Source organism: Poecilia reticulata, chromosome 23 (genome assembly GCF_904066995.2).
Source record: "Poecilia reticulata chromosome 23, P_reticulata-male-v2, whole genome shotgun sequence".
NCBI classification, from domain to species: domain Eukaryota; kingdom Metazoa; phylum Chordata; class Actinopteri; order Cyprinodontiformes; family Poeciliidae; genus Poecilia; species Poecilia reticulata.
The window spans coordinates 5067777-5085232 of NC_088852.1; the positions used below are offsets into that span (position 1 = coordinate 5067777).

Sequence of the window (17456 nt, forward strand, 5' to 3'; positions counted from 1 at the left end):
TTTGTAAATGCCAGCCAATGGCATGTCGAGTAGCTTTAAATCTAGATATTTAATCTTCCAAAGATGATTTTTGATGGATAAATAATTTGTTACTTTATGAGTGGCTTCACTGTAATATTAAATGTATTCATTATTTTAGTGATTCTAATCTTTAAATTTTATTTAAAATGTTTATCCTTGCGTGAATCTTAAAATACAGACATTTTCTGATTCTTCTTTTTAGAAAAGTGAAGAATTCATCTTTCAGATTTATGAGTAAAAGTTTGTATATTAGTATAATGTTAAAATGTCAAATAATCCCTCATTTTCCAGTTTGCATTTCGATTAGAGAATTTTTTTTTGCCTTCCCAGCTCACCTTCTGTGTTGACCATCTGTCCTCTTATCTGCGCTGTCGTCGGCATCGTCCTCATCTCTGAAGTTTGCCAAGGTCACGCTGCGTCCTTGAACCTCCACCAGCCAGAAAATGATAAATGTTAGAACCACTCTGGGTTTGGGCTTTAATAAAAACCAAAACAGCTCCTCTCATCTTTTTGATGAAGAGATATTCAGAGGACATTTTGCTCCATAATTTCCTTTTGATCGATGGCACAAGATAAACAGAAAAAGGAGGGTATTGCATTAGTTTCCTTGGTGATGAAGGCTGCCCAGTTGTTGTGTGCTGAGCCCGTATTTAGAGCGTAGTTGTATCTTTAGTTAGCGTCTAATAGCTCCACATGGTGATGGGTGTAATTAAAGCTTTGCCGTTTCCTGACTGGTTATTTGTGTTTGGTATTTAAAGCTGTTTAAACACAGAGGGCTAATCGTCCTTCTCAACGTCAAACAAAAGAGTGGATTCTGCAGAAGACGAGAAATTAATTTAAGTTCTGAGCTTGAAGATTTGCACACTGTGTTGGACACAAAAGGTCAAGAGTCAATTCATAACCTGCAAACTAGAGGAAACTGCTTTTATCATGAGAACAATAACATTTAAAGGGGGAGAGGACAGATCATTACACAACGCCTCACAAACACTGCAGCCTCATGGCTATTTTTATGGCTCGGTTTGTCGCTGCATGACATAAACCCACAAATCAAATTTAAATTCATGACTTAAAATACAAAAAGCTCCAAGAGATATGCAAATTTCATGTGGTTATGATAAAAGGCTTCATGTCGGGGAACCAAAACAAGAGCAGACATATAAACTACAGATCAGATTTGGATTTTCTGTTGACACATTTCTCCGTCTGGTGCAAAATCAAAACCTTTCTCACATTTTCTTTACTCCTCTTTTGTCTAAGTTTTCATGAAAACTGTTTCAGAAAACGTAAACAATAACAACTGAGCAGAATATTGCAAGATGATAGCATGGAAAATATGCAAAAATCAAAGAAAAGCAATAAATAAATACCACGAAGAAAACACAAAAGAAAGAAAGGAATATACATCTGCAAATTTTGCACAGTAGTATGAAAAATTCTCTACTTTAGCATTTAGCAAACACAGATGAGTTTGATAATGGCTAAAAAATACAAAACATTGCTTAAAATTTAATTTGTTTCAGGAAAAAGTTATCTGAACCAATCTGGAAATGGTTGAATGCCGTAATAAATGAACAAATAATTGTGATAAACCACAACATTATGCCCTCAACACCATCCTGGCAACATGACGTAAGCACTACAGACCATTTTTACCTCACTTAAGGTCAGTTTTCAATATTTGGCAATAATAAATGAGCTACAAGGTCAAAACAAACCGTTTACTAAAAAGTTTCTTGAAGATCCAGAGACATTTGCAGGTGTTGTCGGGATGGAGAATGTCCATCTGTTTCCTGAGAAGGTTCACCTCTGAATGAGGGGTTTGGAGTGGCCTAGTCAAAGTCCTATTTAAGATGCTGCTTCATACCCTTTAACAGGTCATTTAATAATGAAAAACCATTCAACTTGACTAAATAAAAAGGAGACTGGGTCTAAATTAGTGATGTAAAACACTTAAACTTTTGGATTTGGGGTTCAATGCTAAGCTAATGGGTCACAATGAATGTAATAAATAAAATCATTTGCACTACTAATGTTGAAACTAATGGCAACAAGTTTTAAAACCAGGTAGTTACATAACCACCCACACGTCTCATGTCAATTTATTTTGTTTATAATTTGAAATAAAATGACATGATTAATAGAATGCCATTGCTTTGCATATAAGGCTTAATTTATTTTTAATGTAGCCTGAAAATGCATCTTCTGGACCACCAGTTATCACTATTACTGGCATAGAGGAGATAAACTGTTATGAAGCACGATTTAGAAATTAGAAAGAGGAAACCCAGAGGGCATGTACGGATAAAAGTGGTTATGAATAGCCGTTTCCCCGTTGGGTGAAACCAAAGGAATCCTCTTTCATTCTTCAGCTGATTCGTCTTGACAGAGACACCCCGCTCCCTTCAAACATGATTTCAATTCATCCTGAAAGCAAGAATGGACGCACTCAAACTACAACCGTTTGTGTTCCTTTAACTTATGAGGATGGATCTCATGATGCGAGATGGACGTAAATCAGAAGATGACATACAAAAACCAAAAGGACACAGCTTCTTTTTCAGACCAAATGTCTCTTTTAGGTTAGTTAGAAACATCTAAAATATTTCTATTTGCTAAATGGCACAATAATGAGAGAATATTGGCTGATTTCAGTTTCACATTAAGTTTCAGTATATTTATAAACGGCATTGTGAGCTTTCTGGAGAAACAAAGGCTCCTCTCTGGATCCAACAGGTGTGTGCAGCAGCCCTATCATCAGCGCCAGCGGTGACGGGAAGAACACGCTGTAATAAGAGGTTAGTGGGAGAAGCGTCACTGAGATCAGGCCTCTCTCCAGCTGCTCTGCTGATTTACATGGCAAGCAGAGGTGGAGGAGTCGTCATGAATCAGCCGAGGGAGAGCGAGCGCCCAGCGGAGGACGTGTGCGTGAATGCAAATGCAGCCGTTTGGCCAGGGCTGCTCATTCCGACACAGGCATGGCTCATCCGGCGCTGCGGTGATTCATAGCTGGAGACAAATCCAGAGTCCAAATGCAACAGGTGGGAACATTCGCCAGAGCAGAGAGGAAGCAGGAATAAAAACAGATGCATATGAGCGAATTAGTGCAAACAAACGTCCTGACATGTTGTCCTCAAGCAAGCAGTTTGGCATTCCTAATCAAATAACCACACACACAACGTGGACCAGACACACTGGTCAACTCAAGGAAGGAGAAGCATGGATAAAAGTAAATATGCTGCAGCATTCAACTCATCTGGTAGAGAGACAACTTAAATTATGTATTAAAAAAGGTTTTTAAAGATGCGCATCCTTAACATTTTTGTTAAATCCGTCTCTATTCTTCGCCATCGCTAATTCCAGTTCCCCCTTCACATTCACTCTGGATAACTGATATTATGTTGTGTATGGACTTAGAAAGGATAACATTTACTGTTCGAAGTTCTAAAAATAGATTTTAGAAAGTTTGACACCCCTTCTTAATTGTTTATAAGTATCCCGTCATTTTTTTATTCATTTAAATTCACCAGTTTCTCTGATTTTACATTTTATAGGTTTATGCTTGGGTAAAATGAACATTGTTCTTTCATTTTATGAACTACTGACACCAGGTCTCCAAAATTCCCAGCAAAATGTATCATTTATTTGGAGAAAATGAAAAGATGCAATGAAAATGTCAAAGAAGTGAACTTTATTTCAAGCTAATCAGATTTATCGTAAATGACATCAGATGTGAACTCAATAAATTATTTTTAAAAAAGGCATTTCAGTAACTTTTTTTATTTTTTAGAGATGCACTCACTTATTCAACCACTTTTTAGTTGAATTGTACAGGAAATGCTCCATCGAAAGGGTTTTATTTTTATTCGTTGTGCGTACTCGTTTCAGATCTAATCAAACCGGAGGAGGTTTTTCAGGTACTATTGAGTCCTGTTCCTGTCATAAAAAAGAAAATCTTTATTTCCACGCCGAATGCTCCTGTTGGGCGTTTGTACTGTATCAGCGCTGGCTTTCAGTGAATGAAAAGCTCCCACATGCCACAGAGTGAGTCACAGTTTAACCTGTTTAATGCTAAGTTTAATCTTTGCACTACGGTGGTGGGAACTGCCTATATTTGTCATGCATCCCCACAATATGTGACGACAAACAAACACGCAGGCCTGATGTGACTCAGACACGCCAATAAATATTAATACTCCTCTTTTTCTAATAATGGGTTTCAGACAACATGAGCCCAGAAAATCAACTTTTCACTCTGGTTTATTTGGACACAAATGATCTTTATATCATGAAGCTAAATGTTCACAATAAGCAATAAATCAATTAATCTCAATTTCCGTTAGAACAATTTATCATTTTTCATTCTCTTTGCACCACAAATTGTATGAATAAAAACAAATATGTCACTTAAACATGAACAATTAAAAGGACATTTCAGGAATGAAGGTTGTTTTCACACATTTGTACATATCAAGCCCTTCCTGGGGTTTACAATGCAGCACTGATAAAATACATGACAACATTAAATCTTTATACAGCCAGAGGGATGGTGGCTTGAACATTTGCCTAGATGGCATATAGAGATTAATGCCCTGCCGGATTGGCTTAATCTCCTTTATACCCCTCAGTGTTACCAACTCCCACCTCAATTTGAAGCAGACTGCAGATAAACCCGACCGGCTCCATCTCTGGGGAGAGATAATTTATCCTCAGGCCAAAGGTAGCAAGAGACACTCGGCTCAGGAATCCCAAGATGGTTTCCCTCAAATGACGTTTTGTGTGTTTAGAATAAGACGGCACAGAAATCTGCTCCAAAAACAAACAACTATATAGAAAAACTGCCAAATAACCAAAATCTCATCAGCATCACTGTTTCATTATTTAAAAAAGCATTGAGAAAATGTAACCCCTTTATGCAGGAATTATGATCCTTTATGTCAAGATTTTTTTCCCCCAAAGTTTCCAAAGGTGGGAAAAAAATTGCCCAAAAAAAATACAAATAAAATATTTTAGGATTTTTTTCTAGGTGATCAGCTGTAATTTTCTCCAAATACAAAGTTGTTATTTGGAAAATAAATTAGTAGTATTAGTCCTTACTACTAGTATTAGAGGTTACTTGAGATCACAATATTTTTTATCTGCAAAACTAGGAGGGACTGGATATTCCTGAGTAGCTCTTTCGTCTGTCGGCCATATTGGATTCAACAAAAATTTTCTTGCACTTGCAGTGAATGGCCAGTAGTTAGCAGTGTGCTGGTTGACGCACTAATGTCAGTGGTCTGTGTGCATTTAAAGCATAAAAACACAACAAACCCAAGAAAATGGCTTTTAGATATTTAGATAGCTGTCCACTATTTTTACTCCCAATAAACAAAATAATTTGGAAAAGTGTAATACAGACGGCATAAAAAGGACAGGTGTAAAACCAGCATAATTACAGGATTTGAATCTTTTGCCTGCTGCCTCCTGGATGCAGATATGTTGTATGTGGGAGATGCATTGATAAAATATCTAACGCCTTCAGCTGTGGATGGGGTGATGAGATTTAACTTGAATGGAGATTTAAAGCAGTTGGACAGTTTCCCTGGAAAACTATGAATTCCTTCTTTGTAAGTCTAAATTTATTTCGAACTGTTTTGAACTTTATTATAATAGGATTTAATTGTTGACTGCTTTGGAGATGTATGCACTTGTTTAGTTTATCTGTTCAGCAGCTTTTGATGACTTGGATCTCTATGAATAAACCAGATACAAAGAATTTCTACATCTTGCTGCACCTGCCTGCATCTTCCACCATGCTGCAACAAGTTGAACTGCTTTAGAAAAGTCTTTGTATTTTCCTATTGCAATTAAAGCCTTAATGCACTTTGCAAAAGTGTCACATTTTTTAAAAGTTGCAACCACAAACTGCAACATCAGGGTTAGATTATGTAACGTCAAACCTCCCAAGACATGGATGCCCACTTAAACTCAGCATTGGCATGTCAGCAGGTAGTAATTAGTTTACTGCAAATGTCCATCATCAGTCACTTCTGCATGATTTGACGCCTTAAATCATATAGAAAATAGAAGTTCGCTTTTAGAAATTGTCACAAATATTGGCATATACTGAAGACTTCAGTCAAATCCAGATTTTATTGCAGAAATGTTTTTCTCTGCGATATTTCAGCACCATGAGTAATCAGTTCCTGTTATCCACTTTTCTACCCTTAAAAACGGGGAAAAAGAACATTAAATTCAATTAAGGCAGAAACTCATCTTCATAAATTAAAAAAAAAAGATTTAATGAAATAGCTACTTGCCTAAACTTGCTCATATTTCAAATAAAAATGTTTTTTTTGTTGTTTACTAAAACCATGGCCAAATCGACTGGGAGAAAAATAAAAACATCTTCAGTCCTAGAAATAAAAAGCATAGAGATCCATCCAGTTGATAGAGGAATTGTCCAAAGAGAAATAATTAAAGATTATTCTCTCTGTGCTCAAAAAAAAAACAACCTACATATACTTTGGGCGTTTTACACATCTTAATGATGTAAACAGGATATATTTTCCAGAACCGTGTGGAATAAATCAAATTATCTCAACACCTCATAAGTAATCAGAGTGCAGCTCTTCCTCCTAATTAAAACAGAAATCCAGTCTGAACCGAACCAGACAACAAGAGTCTTGTCAGAGTTGAAAGTCTGGCTCAAGAAGTGTCAATCATGCAGCACGCGCATTATCTGCCAGTCTGTGCTGAGTGCTTAATTAACAAACAACAGCCTTCCTCGTCCATCCCCTGATGACCCAACACACACACACACACACACACAAAACACTTTACATGTTTTATATAAACCCCATCCTTCACATCCAGAAACAAATAGGGACGTTCAGGGAACATCTTGTTCTTCGGTGAGACATGAGGGGGCTGCTCATGTTCTGCTCTTCATCTCTGCTCAGGTTTAACCGAGCATGAGGGAGACCTGGATGCAAGCGCAGCCTCTCCCCTTTTCCATGGCAACCGGTGGGCATACCGTCACATCTGGCAGAGTTTAATGGCTCGTTACGGCCATGAGGGCACAGCAACAGTTAGAAGAGCAGAAACTGCAGGGGGGAGAGATGTCCACTCATTTATCTGAGCTGGGCTTCTCTGCAGCTACTGCTGGTGAAAAGGGGGCATTTCCTAAAAAAAAAAAAATCTGCAAGTTCTTGCAAGGGCTGTGTTATTTACAAATGTTGCTCTTCTGAAAAAAAACCCCCATAAAACTGGCTTCATGTGCCATATTTTAAGTTTATTCCTATATAAATGCCATTTACTTTGTACGTATTGGATTGAATAGCTTACAATTGAAATGCTCGCAAAGCGGGTTTGTAGTGCCACCTAGTGGACAAAACATTTACTGTAGCGTAGAGACGAAGTCCAGATTATTATTCTGGAGTCCTAAATGCTCCGATATCCAGTTTATAAAATGTTACCTCTACCTTAAGAAACACTGGTATATTTTCTTAGGTTGGCCACTTCATTAGGTACACCTTTCTAGTTCATTATTGGACGCCATTTTGCCTTAAAAGTGACCAAAGTTCATGATGGCAACGATCTAACAATGATCAGAACCATTCCTCAGAGTTTGGTCCATGTTGCTGCAGTTTAAATGTATTTTTAAACTAAAATTTATGTTGAGTTTAAAACACATCTTATAAAAATATTTGATCCAGAAAAAAATAAATACTTGTAATAAATATTTTGTTTTTCTTCAATAAGTTGTGAAAGTAAAATAAAATGAAAAGCTGTTGAATCCTTTTATATCCATTAATATCGTTTAAACTGATGTCTCCTGCCGTTATAAATATAGAAACTGCTATTTTTACTTTTAGGTACATAACTCTCAACTTCAAAAATATAACTTCTGTTGAGGAAAACCATTTACTTGCTTTGTTTAGTACTGAAGTGATCCAAAGGTTGTTTTTTTTAATGCGATGTTAAATCTAAATGTTTTATCCCATTAACATTATGTTTGAAACTGTTGTCATAATTTGACAACTAGGATAAATAAAATCAAGTGTGGGCTTTCAGGACGTTTCTATTGCTCTAATTAAATCTGCAAAAACACAACTTTCCCATATTAAAATTTTGATTATACAACTTGGAACAATGTGCAGAAACATTGATGATAAAGTTGATGTTTCTTCTTGTTTCACAGAGGAATAATGAGGAAACACTGAATGCTGCTCCTCAGTCTGTGAACCAAAATTAGCTTGTAAAAAAAAGAAAGCCAGCCACGTCGCAGCTGTTTGACTTTTGGACTTTTAACTTGACCCGTCCCAAATTTATCGAAATGTGTCAAGAGGTTTCCAAGACCAAGAACCAGGCAGTCAGTCATGAATTACAAAATGGACAGAATAGCTTTAATGAGAAGTATGCAAGTCTTAGCGCGTCAACAATAAACAGAAATAATCTTTAGGAAGGTTTGTGGAAAAATTTAAAGCTTCACCAAAACATTTTATAGTCAGATTGTTTTTTTTAAATCCTCAATTTATACTAAACTTGGTTAATTAATTCATATAATGCCTTTCAGTCCCCTGAGCGTTCAGAAGGAAGGAATATGCACCAAAAAGTCCAAACGGACCTCAGTTTCTCAGCTGTTGTAGACCCTGAGCTTTACTTCCAGGAGCCAGCTTTCCCTTTGGCCCCGCGGGAGCTCTTGGACGTTTTGGAGCCTCTCTGGTGGTCGCTGACTCGGTTCCGGAGAACGTGGATTTCATATTTTTGCATCTTCAGCTTCTCAGCCAGCTCAAACTTCTCGGCGTGCAGCTGGTGGAGCCACTGCCACAGGTCCTGCGCCTTCTCCACCAGCTTCTCCTGGCTCAGGTGGTCAATGTTGAGCGGCTTCCTGCGCTCCAGCAGGGCTTTCTTCTTCTCCTCGCGGGCTGTTAGCTTCTTGCCCTTCTTCTGGTCTGCTTTCTGCAGATAACCTCCGAAGGACTTGTTGGAGAATATCTTCTTCTTCTTGGCTTCCTCCTCGGCCCGCAGCTTGGCGGCCTCCTCTTCGCGCCTTGACCTCTCCTCAACCACCCGAGCTTGGCGCTCTCGCTCCTGTTCTGCTCGGACTCGCTGCTGCTCGGCCCGGTCGGCGCGGCGCTGTTCGATGCGGCTGCGCAGGGCAATCAGCTCTTCCTCCTCCTTCTGGCGGCTGGAGAAATGCTGCTCGATGAGCGTCTGGAGGTCGTTGTAATCCTTCTCCACTCTCTTCCGGTGGAGATCATCAAAGTCGACCTTCTCTCCATCAGGGAGCTTTGGAGGAGCCATGTTTGGTATGTAGGTAGTCTTAAACCGAGGTTTGGACCCTTTGTCATGCTCGTTCTCATCCTCTTCCTTCTCTTCCTCCTCTTCATATTCCTCCACAATCTCCTCAGTGTCTGACATGTTGGATCCTCTGAGCAGAACAGACCAGCTGGAGTGGTGAGCACAGGAAGTAACTGGAGGTCTAAGTCTGCAGGTTGGAGGTTTTAAAGGTTTCCTTCATCACGTGACCCCACAGAAACAGTCTCCAGGGTTCGGGTCAGCAACAGGGTTGATTTGGAGACAGATGGAGGGTTCTATTTTCTCCTCCACCAAATCGTGTCATAAACACTCCCCTACTTTATCTTCTGAAGAGCCTCCTGCTGCCTACACTGACCCCAAGGGCCTCCTCGTTCCTTTGTAAGGACAAAATGAGGGACTATTTCAGAGACACAACAGATGCATGCATACTTGTGTTCTCAGATCTCCCACAAAGCAGCGCTGAGATTATTCCAGCACAAATAGCATGCATACTCTGAAAGACGTAGAAGAGCAGCTGGTGATGAGCAGAGAAAAAGTAGCAAATCAAACTTTTGCAGTGATTCTCTTAAAAAAATCTCTAATCCTCCACTTAAGGTTAAAAGCCAGTGTTAATCCAAACAGTGCTTAAAGCCTCCTTAACCAGAGTGTGCTGCAAGGGTTTAAGTAAGCCTCCACTTAGTAGGATTTTAATAATTGGTAAATTAAACCCTTTGCAATTTCCAATGTCAACATTTCCCTCTAATTACATTTTCACTATGGTTTAGTGAGAAAAATACATCTAAAATGTGATTTTTGATCAGGTTTTATCCCTAAGACATGCTGAACAAGTGCAGAGTTTTTCAACAATATCTGGACATATGAATATTTGACGTCATGCAAGAAAAAAAAAAATTCAAGACCTTCTGAAATTCTGGTGAGGAATAAATTAGGAGATTGCTTTGTTGAAAACTCAGTTTGTTGCAGTGGGATTGAAAAGAGCCGATTGTAGATTTCTATGAGTTTGGTAAAGGGTTAACAAAGGTAAACTGTCCAAAAGATTATCTGTGAAGGGGATTTAAAACAACTGTCAACCTGAAAGAAGCCCGCAAGATGATAAAACAAGTCTTCAAAACCCTCCAGGAGGTTCTTATTGATATGAAGGCACCAGTTTAACTTTGACGGAAGGTTTAAAGGAAGTAGACATTTGCTTTTTAAGAACTTAATGACCATGGACAACATAGACAAAGACTTCTGGAGTATTGTTCTTTGAAGGGATACATCTAAAAGTATATTATTTGTGCATTTATACAGGTAAAATGTTGACATTAACCAAATATAGCATTTCAGGAAATTAACGTCGTACCAGCTGTGAAGCATGGAAGTGAAGGAATCATGGTTTGGGAATACTTTCCAGCTCGCCGTCATACCATCCAGGGTGTAAACGTAAGACCATCTGTGAAAAAATAAGTGAAATTAATTAAAATAAAACTATCCTGCAACATGACAATGAGCGACAACATACCAATAAATCCACCAATGACTGACTGAGATTTAAGAAATCAAAAGTCTTGGGTTGAGTCAACGGTTGATCTTGATCTGACCTTTGATCTCTCTGCTGGACCTAAAAGCAGAGAAAAGAGACGGTTCAAATCAATCTGGGGAAGGATCATAACCCCATCTCCATCTCTCTTAAGCAGCAAAAGCCAGTGAGGTGGATTAGCAAACAGCTGGATGACTCCATCCATTGTATAAAGACGCATGTTTCTGCAAGAATAATTAGATATAGTTTTGGCTTCACTCTTAGGGATTTAATTAAAGGAGGCATTCAGCACACAGAGGATTAAAGCATAATTACTTTCATTCTGACATCTAAAAACATCAACAACTTAGTGTTCCCAAGTCTTGAGTCATCTCTGGAAAAGGACAGAACTGAGTGCCAGCAACAGGTGCTCCTCCGTGTCTGGGAAGCCTAATTAACTCGATCTGTGTGCCTCCTTGGGATAAAGCTCTTGATGTTATTCTACTGTAAATGTCAATGATAGACACGCTTTTATCTTCGGGGGATAACATTTCAACCCCAGTGCAAAACTTGGGAGACTCTGTCTGAGTGAAGACAGGCTAATTACGGCCTGAGAGGATAACAAAGCAAATTTTTAATGTCTTTCCAGTCTCGTCCCAGAGAGGACTGGTAAAACATGACGACAACAGGTGGTTAAACTATATCCAAGGCGCTGCTTGCCGCTGGCAAGGGACAACTGTGTCTATCACCAGAAACAGGCAGCAAATGATCAGAGCTATGTATATCCACAATTGTTCTGCTTTTACTCATGTGTAGCCAAAAATGTCACTTAAACTGTAAAACAGCAGAAACACCAAGTGCCTTTAAATCTAGACTAAAAACACATCTGTTTAGAGTTGTATTTGAAACGTATTCAATAACAAATTTAGTGATTGCGCTTGACTTAATGTAATGTTTTGATTGTTGATTCTATGTTGCATGGCTATGTGTTTTTGTTTGTTATGATGTAAAGCATTTTGAAATGCCTTGCTGCTGAAATGTGCAATGCAAATAAAAATTTATTTGATTAGATTTATTTAGCTTAAAATGCGTATGTTCAGAGTAATATTTGTCTAATTGTTGGAACTATGAAATTACCGCCATTGTGCGTGCTTGGTAAAACAGCGACCTCATGTGGTTCAGGGTGCAGACTAGCTTGTTGGATTTTTAGCTTAATTTAACACTATAAGTTTCATTTTGAAATAAATGTCCTCCGTTGTTGTTTAACGGTAGAAATATAAATTAAAGAACTTGAGGTTTAGATTAAATAAATATTAAATGAATCGTCTTTTTCTGATGAATATCAACTTATCACACAAAGTTCACATTGGCATTTTGTGATTTTTGCTCGCAACGTCCTGTTTTATGTCAGCTGACAGACAAGAACTACGATTTAAAATTTGAAAATACGATAATTAGTTTCGAACAAAAATAGAGGAGCTTGGCATGATTATCGTTGACTTCCGAGGGCCTTTCAAATGACGTAGGCTAACTGTTAACAGTTAGGAGTTTGTTTGTTTGTTTGTTTGTGGTCAGCTAACAAACCTAGCTAGTTCTAGCTAGCTTGCGCTAGCCGAAACCTAGCGAACTAATTAAATAAAAATAAGTATTGGGTGTTTATTTATTTATTTATTTATTTAAGGTGTGTTATTCTACCTTCCTGTAAGCCAGGTGTCTCCATTTGGTTGACAGGAAGTTGCCAAAGGAGACAGGAAGTGTTGCTTCAATGAAACGCATGAAATCAAAACTGAAGACAAGAGTACAAATATTATCCTTGGAGGTCTAAAAGGCATAAATTCAAGCTTTGTTATATAATGTCATGCCTTTTCCAAATTATTCTATGACTACAAACCTCAGCTGACTTTTCTAATTCAGCTTTTTTTTTTTTTGCAGTTATTTCATTGGTGCCTCTTTTTTATATCATAAATAATATCATACTTGTGCACTTTCAAGCCCGCTCACACAGTTTAACAAATTTACATGCACATATCAAACCTTCCATTCTATGTAATCACATTTCTAAATGGTGCAACTACAAATACTCACAGTAACAAGCCATCCAGTCCATACAGAAAAATCAAATAATTAATTATCCATAAATGATGTGTAATATAATGATATGGGGAAAAAAGTATTGGACACATGAAGAAGAAACTACGCAGAAAGACAGGCACCAGGTGAAATCTATTAGTAATTAGATAGCAGTCCTGCTAGTTCTAATTAATACCAGCTGGTACAGTTCTTGATGAAAGCCTGGAAAATTTCCTGTTCAGTAAAGAAACATGAACGAGGGGATTATGTATGGAAAATGACATTTTCAACCATGGTGTTGTCTTGCTACATTTTCAAAATATTTTCTGTAACAATAGAAAACATAGTTTTTTGTTTTAATGCTATAATCAATAAAGTATCCAGGGTAACTTTGCTAATTGAAAACTATTCAACGTGTCCCGTGTTACTTTTAGGTCGTTTTCTTTATTAGTTATGAAATCTAGTATTTTTCTTCCCACGCATCCCTATAATTTATTTTAATATATTTCTTCTCTACTTCAGCAGCTCTCCTGTTTACCCGCCGAATCGTTTATGTAAACCCTGCAAAAAGATTCGCCTCTTTTGGCTTTAAAACAACTCTTCACTTACTCCTCCTCCTTGTAGCTTATGTGATTATTCCTAGCATACATATTGATAAAAGTAATCTCTGAAATTAATTATTTTGCTGTATGCAGCCTCATCTGAAACGGGAACCCGCTCCCATAGGTCACCTAAAAGAATCGGCTAATTAAATCGGCTCGACCGCGAACGACACAACGTGTGTGTGCTTCCGGGTGTTACGTACCTTTCACGTGCCTCACTAGCTCCGCCCCCAAGGTTGTGTAGCGTTATGAAAGCAGATCGGTGGGAATGACAACGGAGTCACAGCAAAGAACCCCCCTTAAAACCGGTAAAATAATCCACATTATTGTTCATTTTATGTCAAATGAACTGTAGCGATTAATGTTTTTGGCTGCTGTCGTTACAATCACTCCCTTCCGTGTTGTGCTGCTGCAGCTGTGGCCTGGCGCAGTCATTGGTTTGTAATACATACATAACAGGCACATGCAGCATCACATGTGAAAGACTGCAGTCATAACTGTAATCAGTGGAGATCATTTTCTTTTATATAAAACCATAATAAGTGTTGTTTCCCTAAATTATACACAATCCTTGATTTGTTCCCACATTTGGATGTTTTTATGATTCACTCCATTTTTTAAACTAATGAAAATCTGAAAAGTGTGACTTGCTTTTGTATTCAGCTCCCTGAGTCAACAATTAAGACAGGGGTGTCCAAAATGTGGCATTTAGCCTTTGAAATGATTTTGATCCCCAACAAAATAGAAAACATCTGAAATTTAAATAAACAACAAAATAGAACCACAAAAATGTTTATATATTTTTTTGTTTTTCTTTTTTTTAAAAAAAAAACAAGTCTGAAATATTTTTTTAAATGTTTTAGGTCTTTAAATATTTATAGATTTCATAAAAGTTGTGTTTATTGTTGAGCAGGTAAATGTTTAAAAAAAAAAAGAAAAATTACAATTTAGTACTTTTTGCATTTTAAATTCAACACATTTTGACGCCCATGAGTCGTTTTAATTTGCTAGTTTTGGCTCTCAGGGCAAAAAGTTTGGATAGCACTGGATTAAGAGAATCATCTTCCCATCAGTTCTTGCTGTTATCTGGTAGAAATAAGGAATACATACAATGTCCGTGCTGAAAAAATACCGCCACAGCATGATGCTCCCACCACCTTGTTTCTCCATGGAGATGGTGGTTTTTGCATGTAGACTTAAATATTCAGTGATTATGAGACTTGTGGAAGTAGTTGCAGTTATTCAGAGACTAGCTGAATGCTAGCTGTCACAACTCTTTACAGATTGGGGGAATGAACGCTGTTCTTCTTCTTCAGAGATCCGCTGTGATGCTCCGCATCACCACTGCGTCTCTGTGCGCCTCCTGCCAGAAGATGAGGCTGCTGCTGCCTCCCTCTGCCTCCCTCACCTCCCACAGCAAACGGGAGGAGAATCAACGCACGGTTGACTCTCTGTACGAACTATCGGTGGACATCAGAAAGGTCCGCAAGGTGAAGGGTTGGGTTTTGTCTGAGAAGACCGCCTATGTGGCTGAGACAGCCGGTCTGCTGAGGGACATGGGCGCTGACACGGCGGTGATCGCCCACATCCTTGAGACCCACCCCGAGGCCATCCTGTGCCGCCCGGAGGACGTGGAGGCCCAGCGGGACCTCTGGGGGTCCGTATGTTCTGGCCAACGCACCCTTCTGAGCATCATCGAAAAGTTCCCAGCTTCCTTTTTCACCGTAAGCCACCACAGCAACCAGCAGGCCAACATCCTCTACCTCCAGAGCCTTCGCCTCAACAAGAAGATCATCAGCAAGCTGATGGCCAGCGCGCCGCAGAGCTTCAGTCGACCCGTGGAGAGCAACCAGGAGGTGATCCACACCCTCAGAGAGACCTACTTGGACCTGGGCGGGGATGAGGGTAACCTCCGGGTTTGGCTGCAGAAGCTCCTCAGCCAGAACCCGTACATCCTCCTGCGTCCAGCGGAGACCTGGAGGGACAGTCTGGGCTTCCTGAGGGAGCGGGGCTTCACCACGGAGGAGCTGCTCAGCCTGGTGTCCAGCCTCAGAGCCTCCATCTCCGAGCTGCAGCCTGAAGCCATGCACCAGGCGCTGGCCTACGTCCAGGACGCTCTCAGCTGCTCCGAGGACGAACTGAAGCAGGTCGTGATCCGCTGCCCGGCTGTTTTGTACTACTCGCTGGCCACCTTGGCGGGACGCTTTCAGGGACTGATGGACGCCGGGGCGAGCGTCGAGCAGGTGAAGGAATCCCCAAACGCCCTGGAGCTCACCACGCAGATAGTGCTGTATCGGATCCAGAAGCTAGCGTCCTACGGGTACGACGTGCGCTCCGGCAGCTTGGACGTAATCGTAGGAACCAAGAAGGACTTTGAGATGAGCTACGCCAAGCTGAACCTCCGGCAGCAGAGGCCGCTCTTTAACCCTGTGGCTCCACTCAGGTGTTGACTAGTACAGCACACTACTTAAAAAATCTTTCAAATGTGGAGACAACCATACATTGATCAACCCTCAGTGTATGGTTCTCATATTTCTCATTAGCCTCTTGAATTTCAGGACAACAGACATTTTTCAAAATGGCCACTGTTTTTGAGCCGACTTTCGACTTTGCTCATCTAATTCATACAACTTTAAAGTAATAACAGCAAAATCAGAAAATGAGGATTTTACTGCTTGAAAATCTCACACCAGTTATAAACTGGAAGGAGATGAAGATGTCTGACCGTCTGTGTGTTTAGCGATAAAGCTTTAGCTACTGCTAGTTTTCTGTGTTTGGCGGTTTAGCGTTAACAGAGCTAAGATTAGCAAATTAGTGGCTAGTGAAGCTAACTGTTTGGTTAGCTGTAACTTCTGCTGATTTTAGTGCAAAAATGTATTCTTTTTTATAACTATGGCAGCCATTTTGTAAAATGTCCACCAGAAAATGAAACACAAGACAAAACCATATGATTTCTGTGGTTCAAAATATGTAACCAAACATTAATTTTGGGTGGAAATATTAATTTTCCATGGTGGCCATCTTGAAAAATTTAAGTTATCAGCAAATATGATTTCTATGGGTCTAATTATGTGTCACTTGAGACCAAAAGTATTCATCTGGGATAAATATTGGCAGATGTAATGCAGATAAATTTCCTTGGCAGCCATCTTGAATTTTTCAGTGGCTAATTTCTGATTTATTTATTTATAAAATTTTCTAAAACACAAGCCCCTAGGAACAAGTTAGGATCTTGTACCCGCATTTGAAAGATTTTGATGAAATATTAAATTATCTGCAGCACCAATCTGTAAGTTATTCAAATCTCACAAACATCTGGAAATACCCGAGATAAGAGCTTCTTTTTGTTGCCTTAATACTGTTTATACGTTTGCCAGACAGCTGATTATGTTTGTGGGAATCTACTCGCTTTGCTGTGACCTTACTTTATTTATGCTGCCATATTGGAGACTTATGTGTCATTGCCTTCTAAAATGTTAAATATACTAAATATACAGTGCCTTGAAAAAGTATTGATGCTTTTGATTTATGATTTTATTACATTACATGTACACATTTTATTGTATTTATTGGGATTTATGCAATAGACTCACAAAAAGTAGGGTAAAATGGTGAAGTGGTACAAAAATTATGCGTTATGTTTTTGTTATTATGGTTTAAAATATATATATTTTGTGGGAGAAGCAGCATTTAGTTTTAATACTCCCCTAATCTGGAATAAACTTTATTTAAATCAAAGTTAAAACCCCGTTTGGTTAGGATTGCCTTCAATTAATAACTGGAACATCATTAGTTTTAGTCTAGATTGCAACTCTTTATTATTTTCCTTTAATTTGCCACCACAATGTTTTATTTCTATCTTATAAAGCCTTATGAGCTACCTTGTTGCTGGAAGAAGCAACACAATGATCAAATGGTAAACTATATAATCTCCTCACATGTTCAAGATAAAACCCACA

The 17456-nt window shown here is 38.9% G+C and overlaps 2 protein-coding genes across 10 annotated transcripts; one reads left to right on the plus strand and one right to left on the minus strand.

The window, feature by feature from the left end:
* Positions 1-347: 347 nt before the first annotated feature.
* On the minus strand, positions 348-13795 carry tnnt2c (troponin T2c, cardiac). Of its 8 annotated transcripts, none has more exons than XR_012468477.2 (4): positions 12911-13602; positions 10829-10927; positions 10670-10759; positions 348-448 (listed from the first exon to the last, which is right to left on the minus strand). XR_012468477.2 is itself a non-coding variant. In XM_074186848.2 (4 exons), the coding sequence occupies exon 4, from the start codon at positions 9427-9429 to the stop codon at positions 8665-8667; it is 765 nt and encodes a 254-aa protein (XP_074042949.2). In that variant the 5' UTR covers positions 9430-9701; positions 10670-10759; positions 10829-10927; positions 13701-13795; the 3' UTR covers positions 8390-8664. The 8 variants fall into 8 exon arrangements, 5 of the variants coding, with proteins under 5 accessions (XP_074042949.2, XP_081460000.1, XP_081459999.1 ...); XR_012468476.2 differs by lacking the exon at positions 348-448 and adding an exon at positions 932-3030; XM_074186848.2 differs by lacking the exons at positions 348-448; positions 12911-13602 and adding exons at positions 8390-9701; positions 13701-13795.
* LOC103459140 (transcription termination factor 2, mitochondrial-like) lies at positions 13715-17009 on the plus strand. Of its 2 annotated transcripts, none has more exons than XM_008400467.3 (2): positions 13715-13805; positions 14814-17009. In XM_008400467.3, the coding sequence occupies exon 2, from the start codon at positions 14826-14828 to the stop codon at positions 15945-15947; it is 1122 nt and encodes a 373-aa protein (XP_008398689.1). In that variant the 5' UTR covers positions 13715-13805; positions 14814-14825; the 3' UTR covers positions 15948-17009. The 2 variants fall into 2 exon arrangements, with proteins under 2 accessions (XP_008398689.1, XP_008398688.1); XM_008400466.3 differs by having other exon boundaries at positions 13728-13805; positions 14781-17009.
* Positions 17010-17456: the final 447 nt, after the last annotated feature.

What these genes read in the sequence shown, in the direction of transcription:
- tnnt2c (XM_074186848.2), bottom strand. Translation starts at nt 9,429, where the DNA reads ATGTCAGACACTGAGGAGATTGTGGAGGAATATGAAGAGGAGGAAGAG.
- LOC103459140 (XM_008400466.3), top strand. Translation starts at nt 14,790, where the DNA reads ATGAACGCTGTTCTTCTTCTTCAGAGATCCGCTGTGATGCTCCGCATC.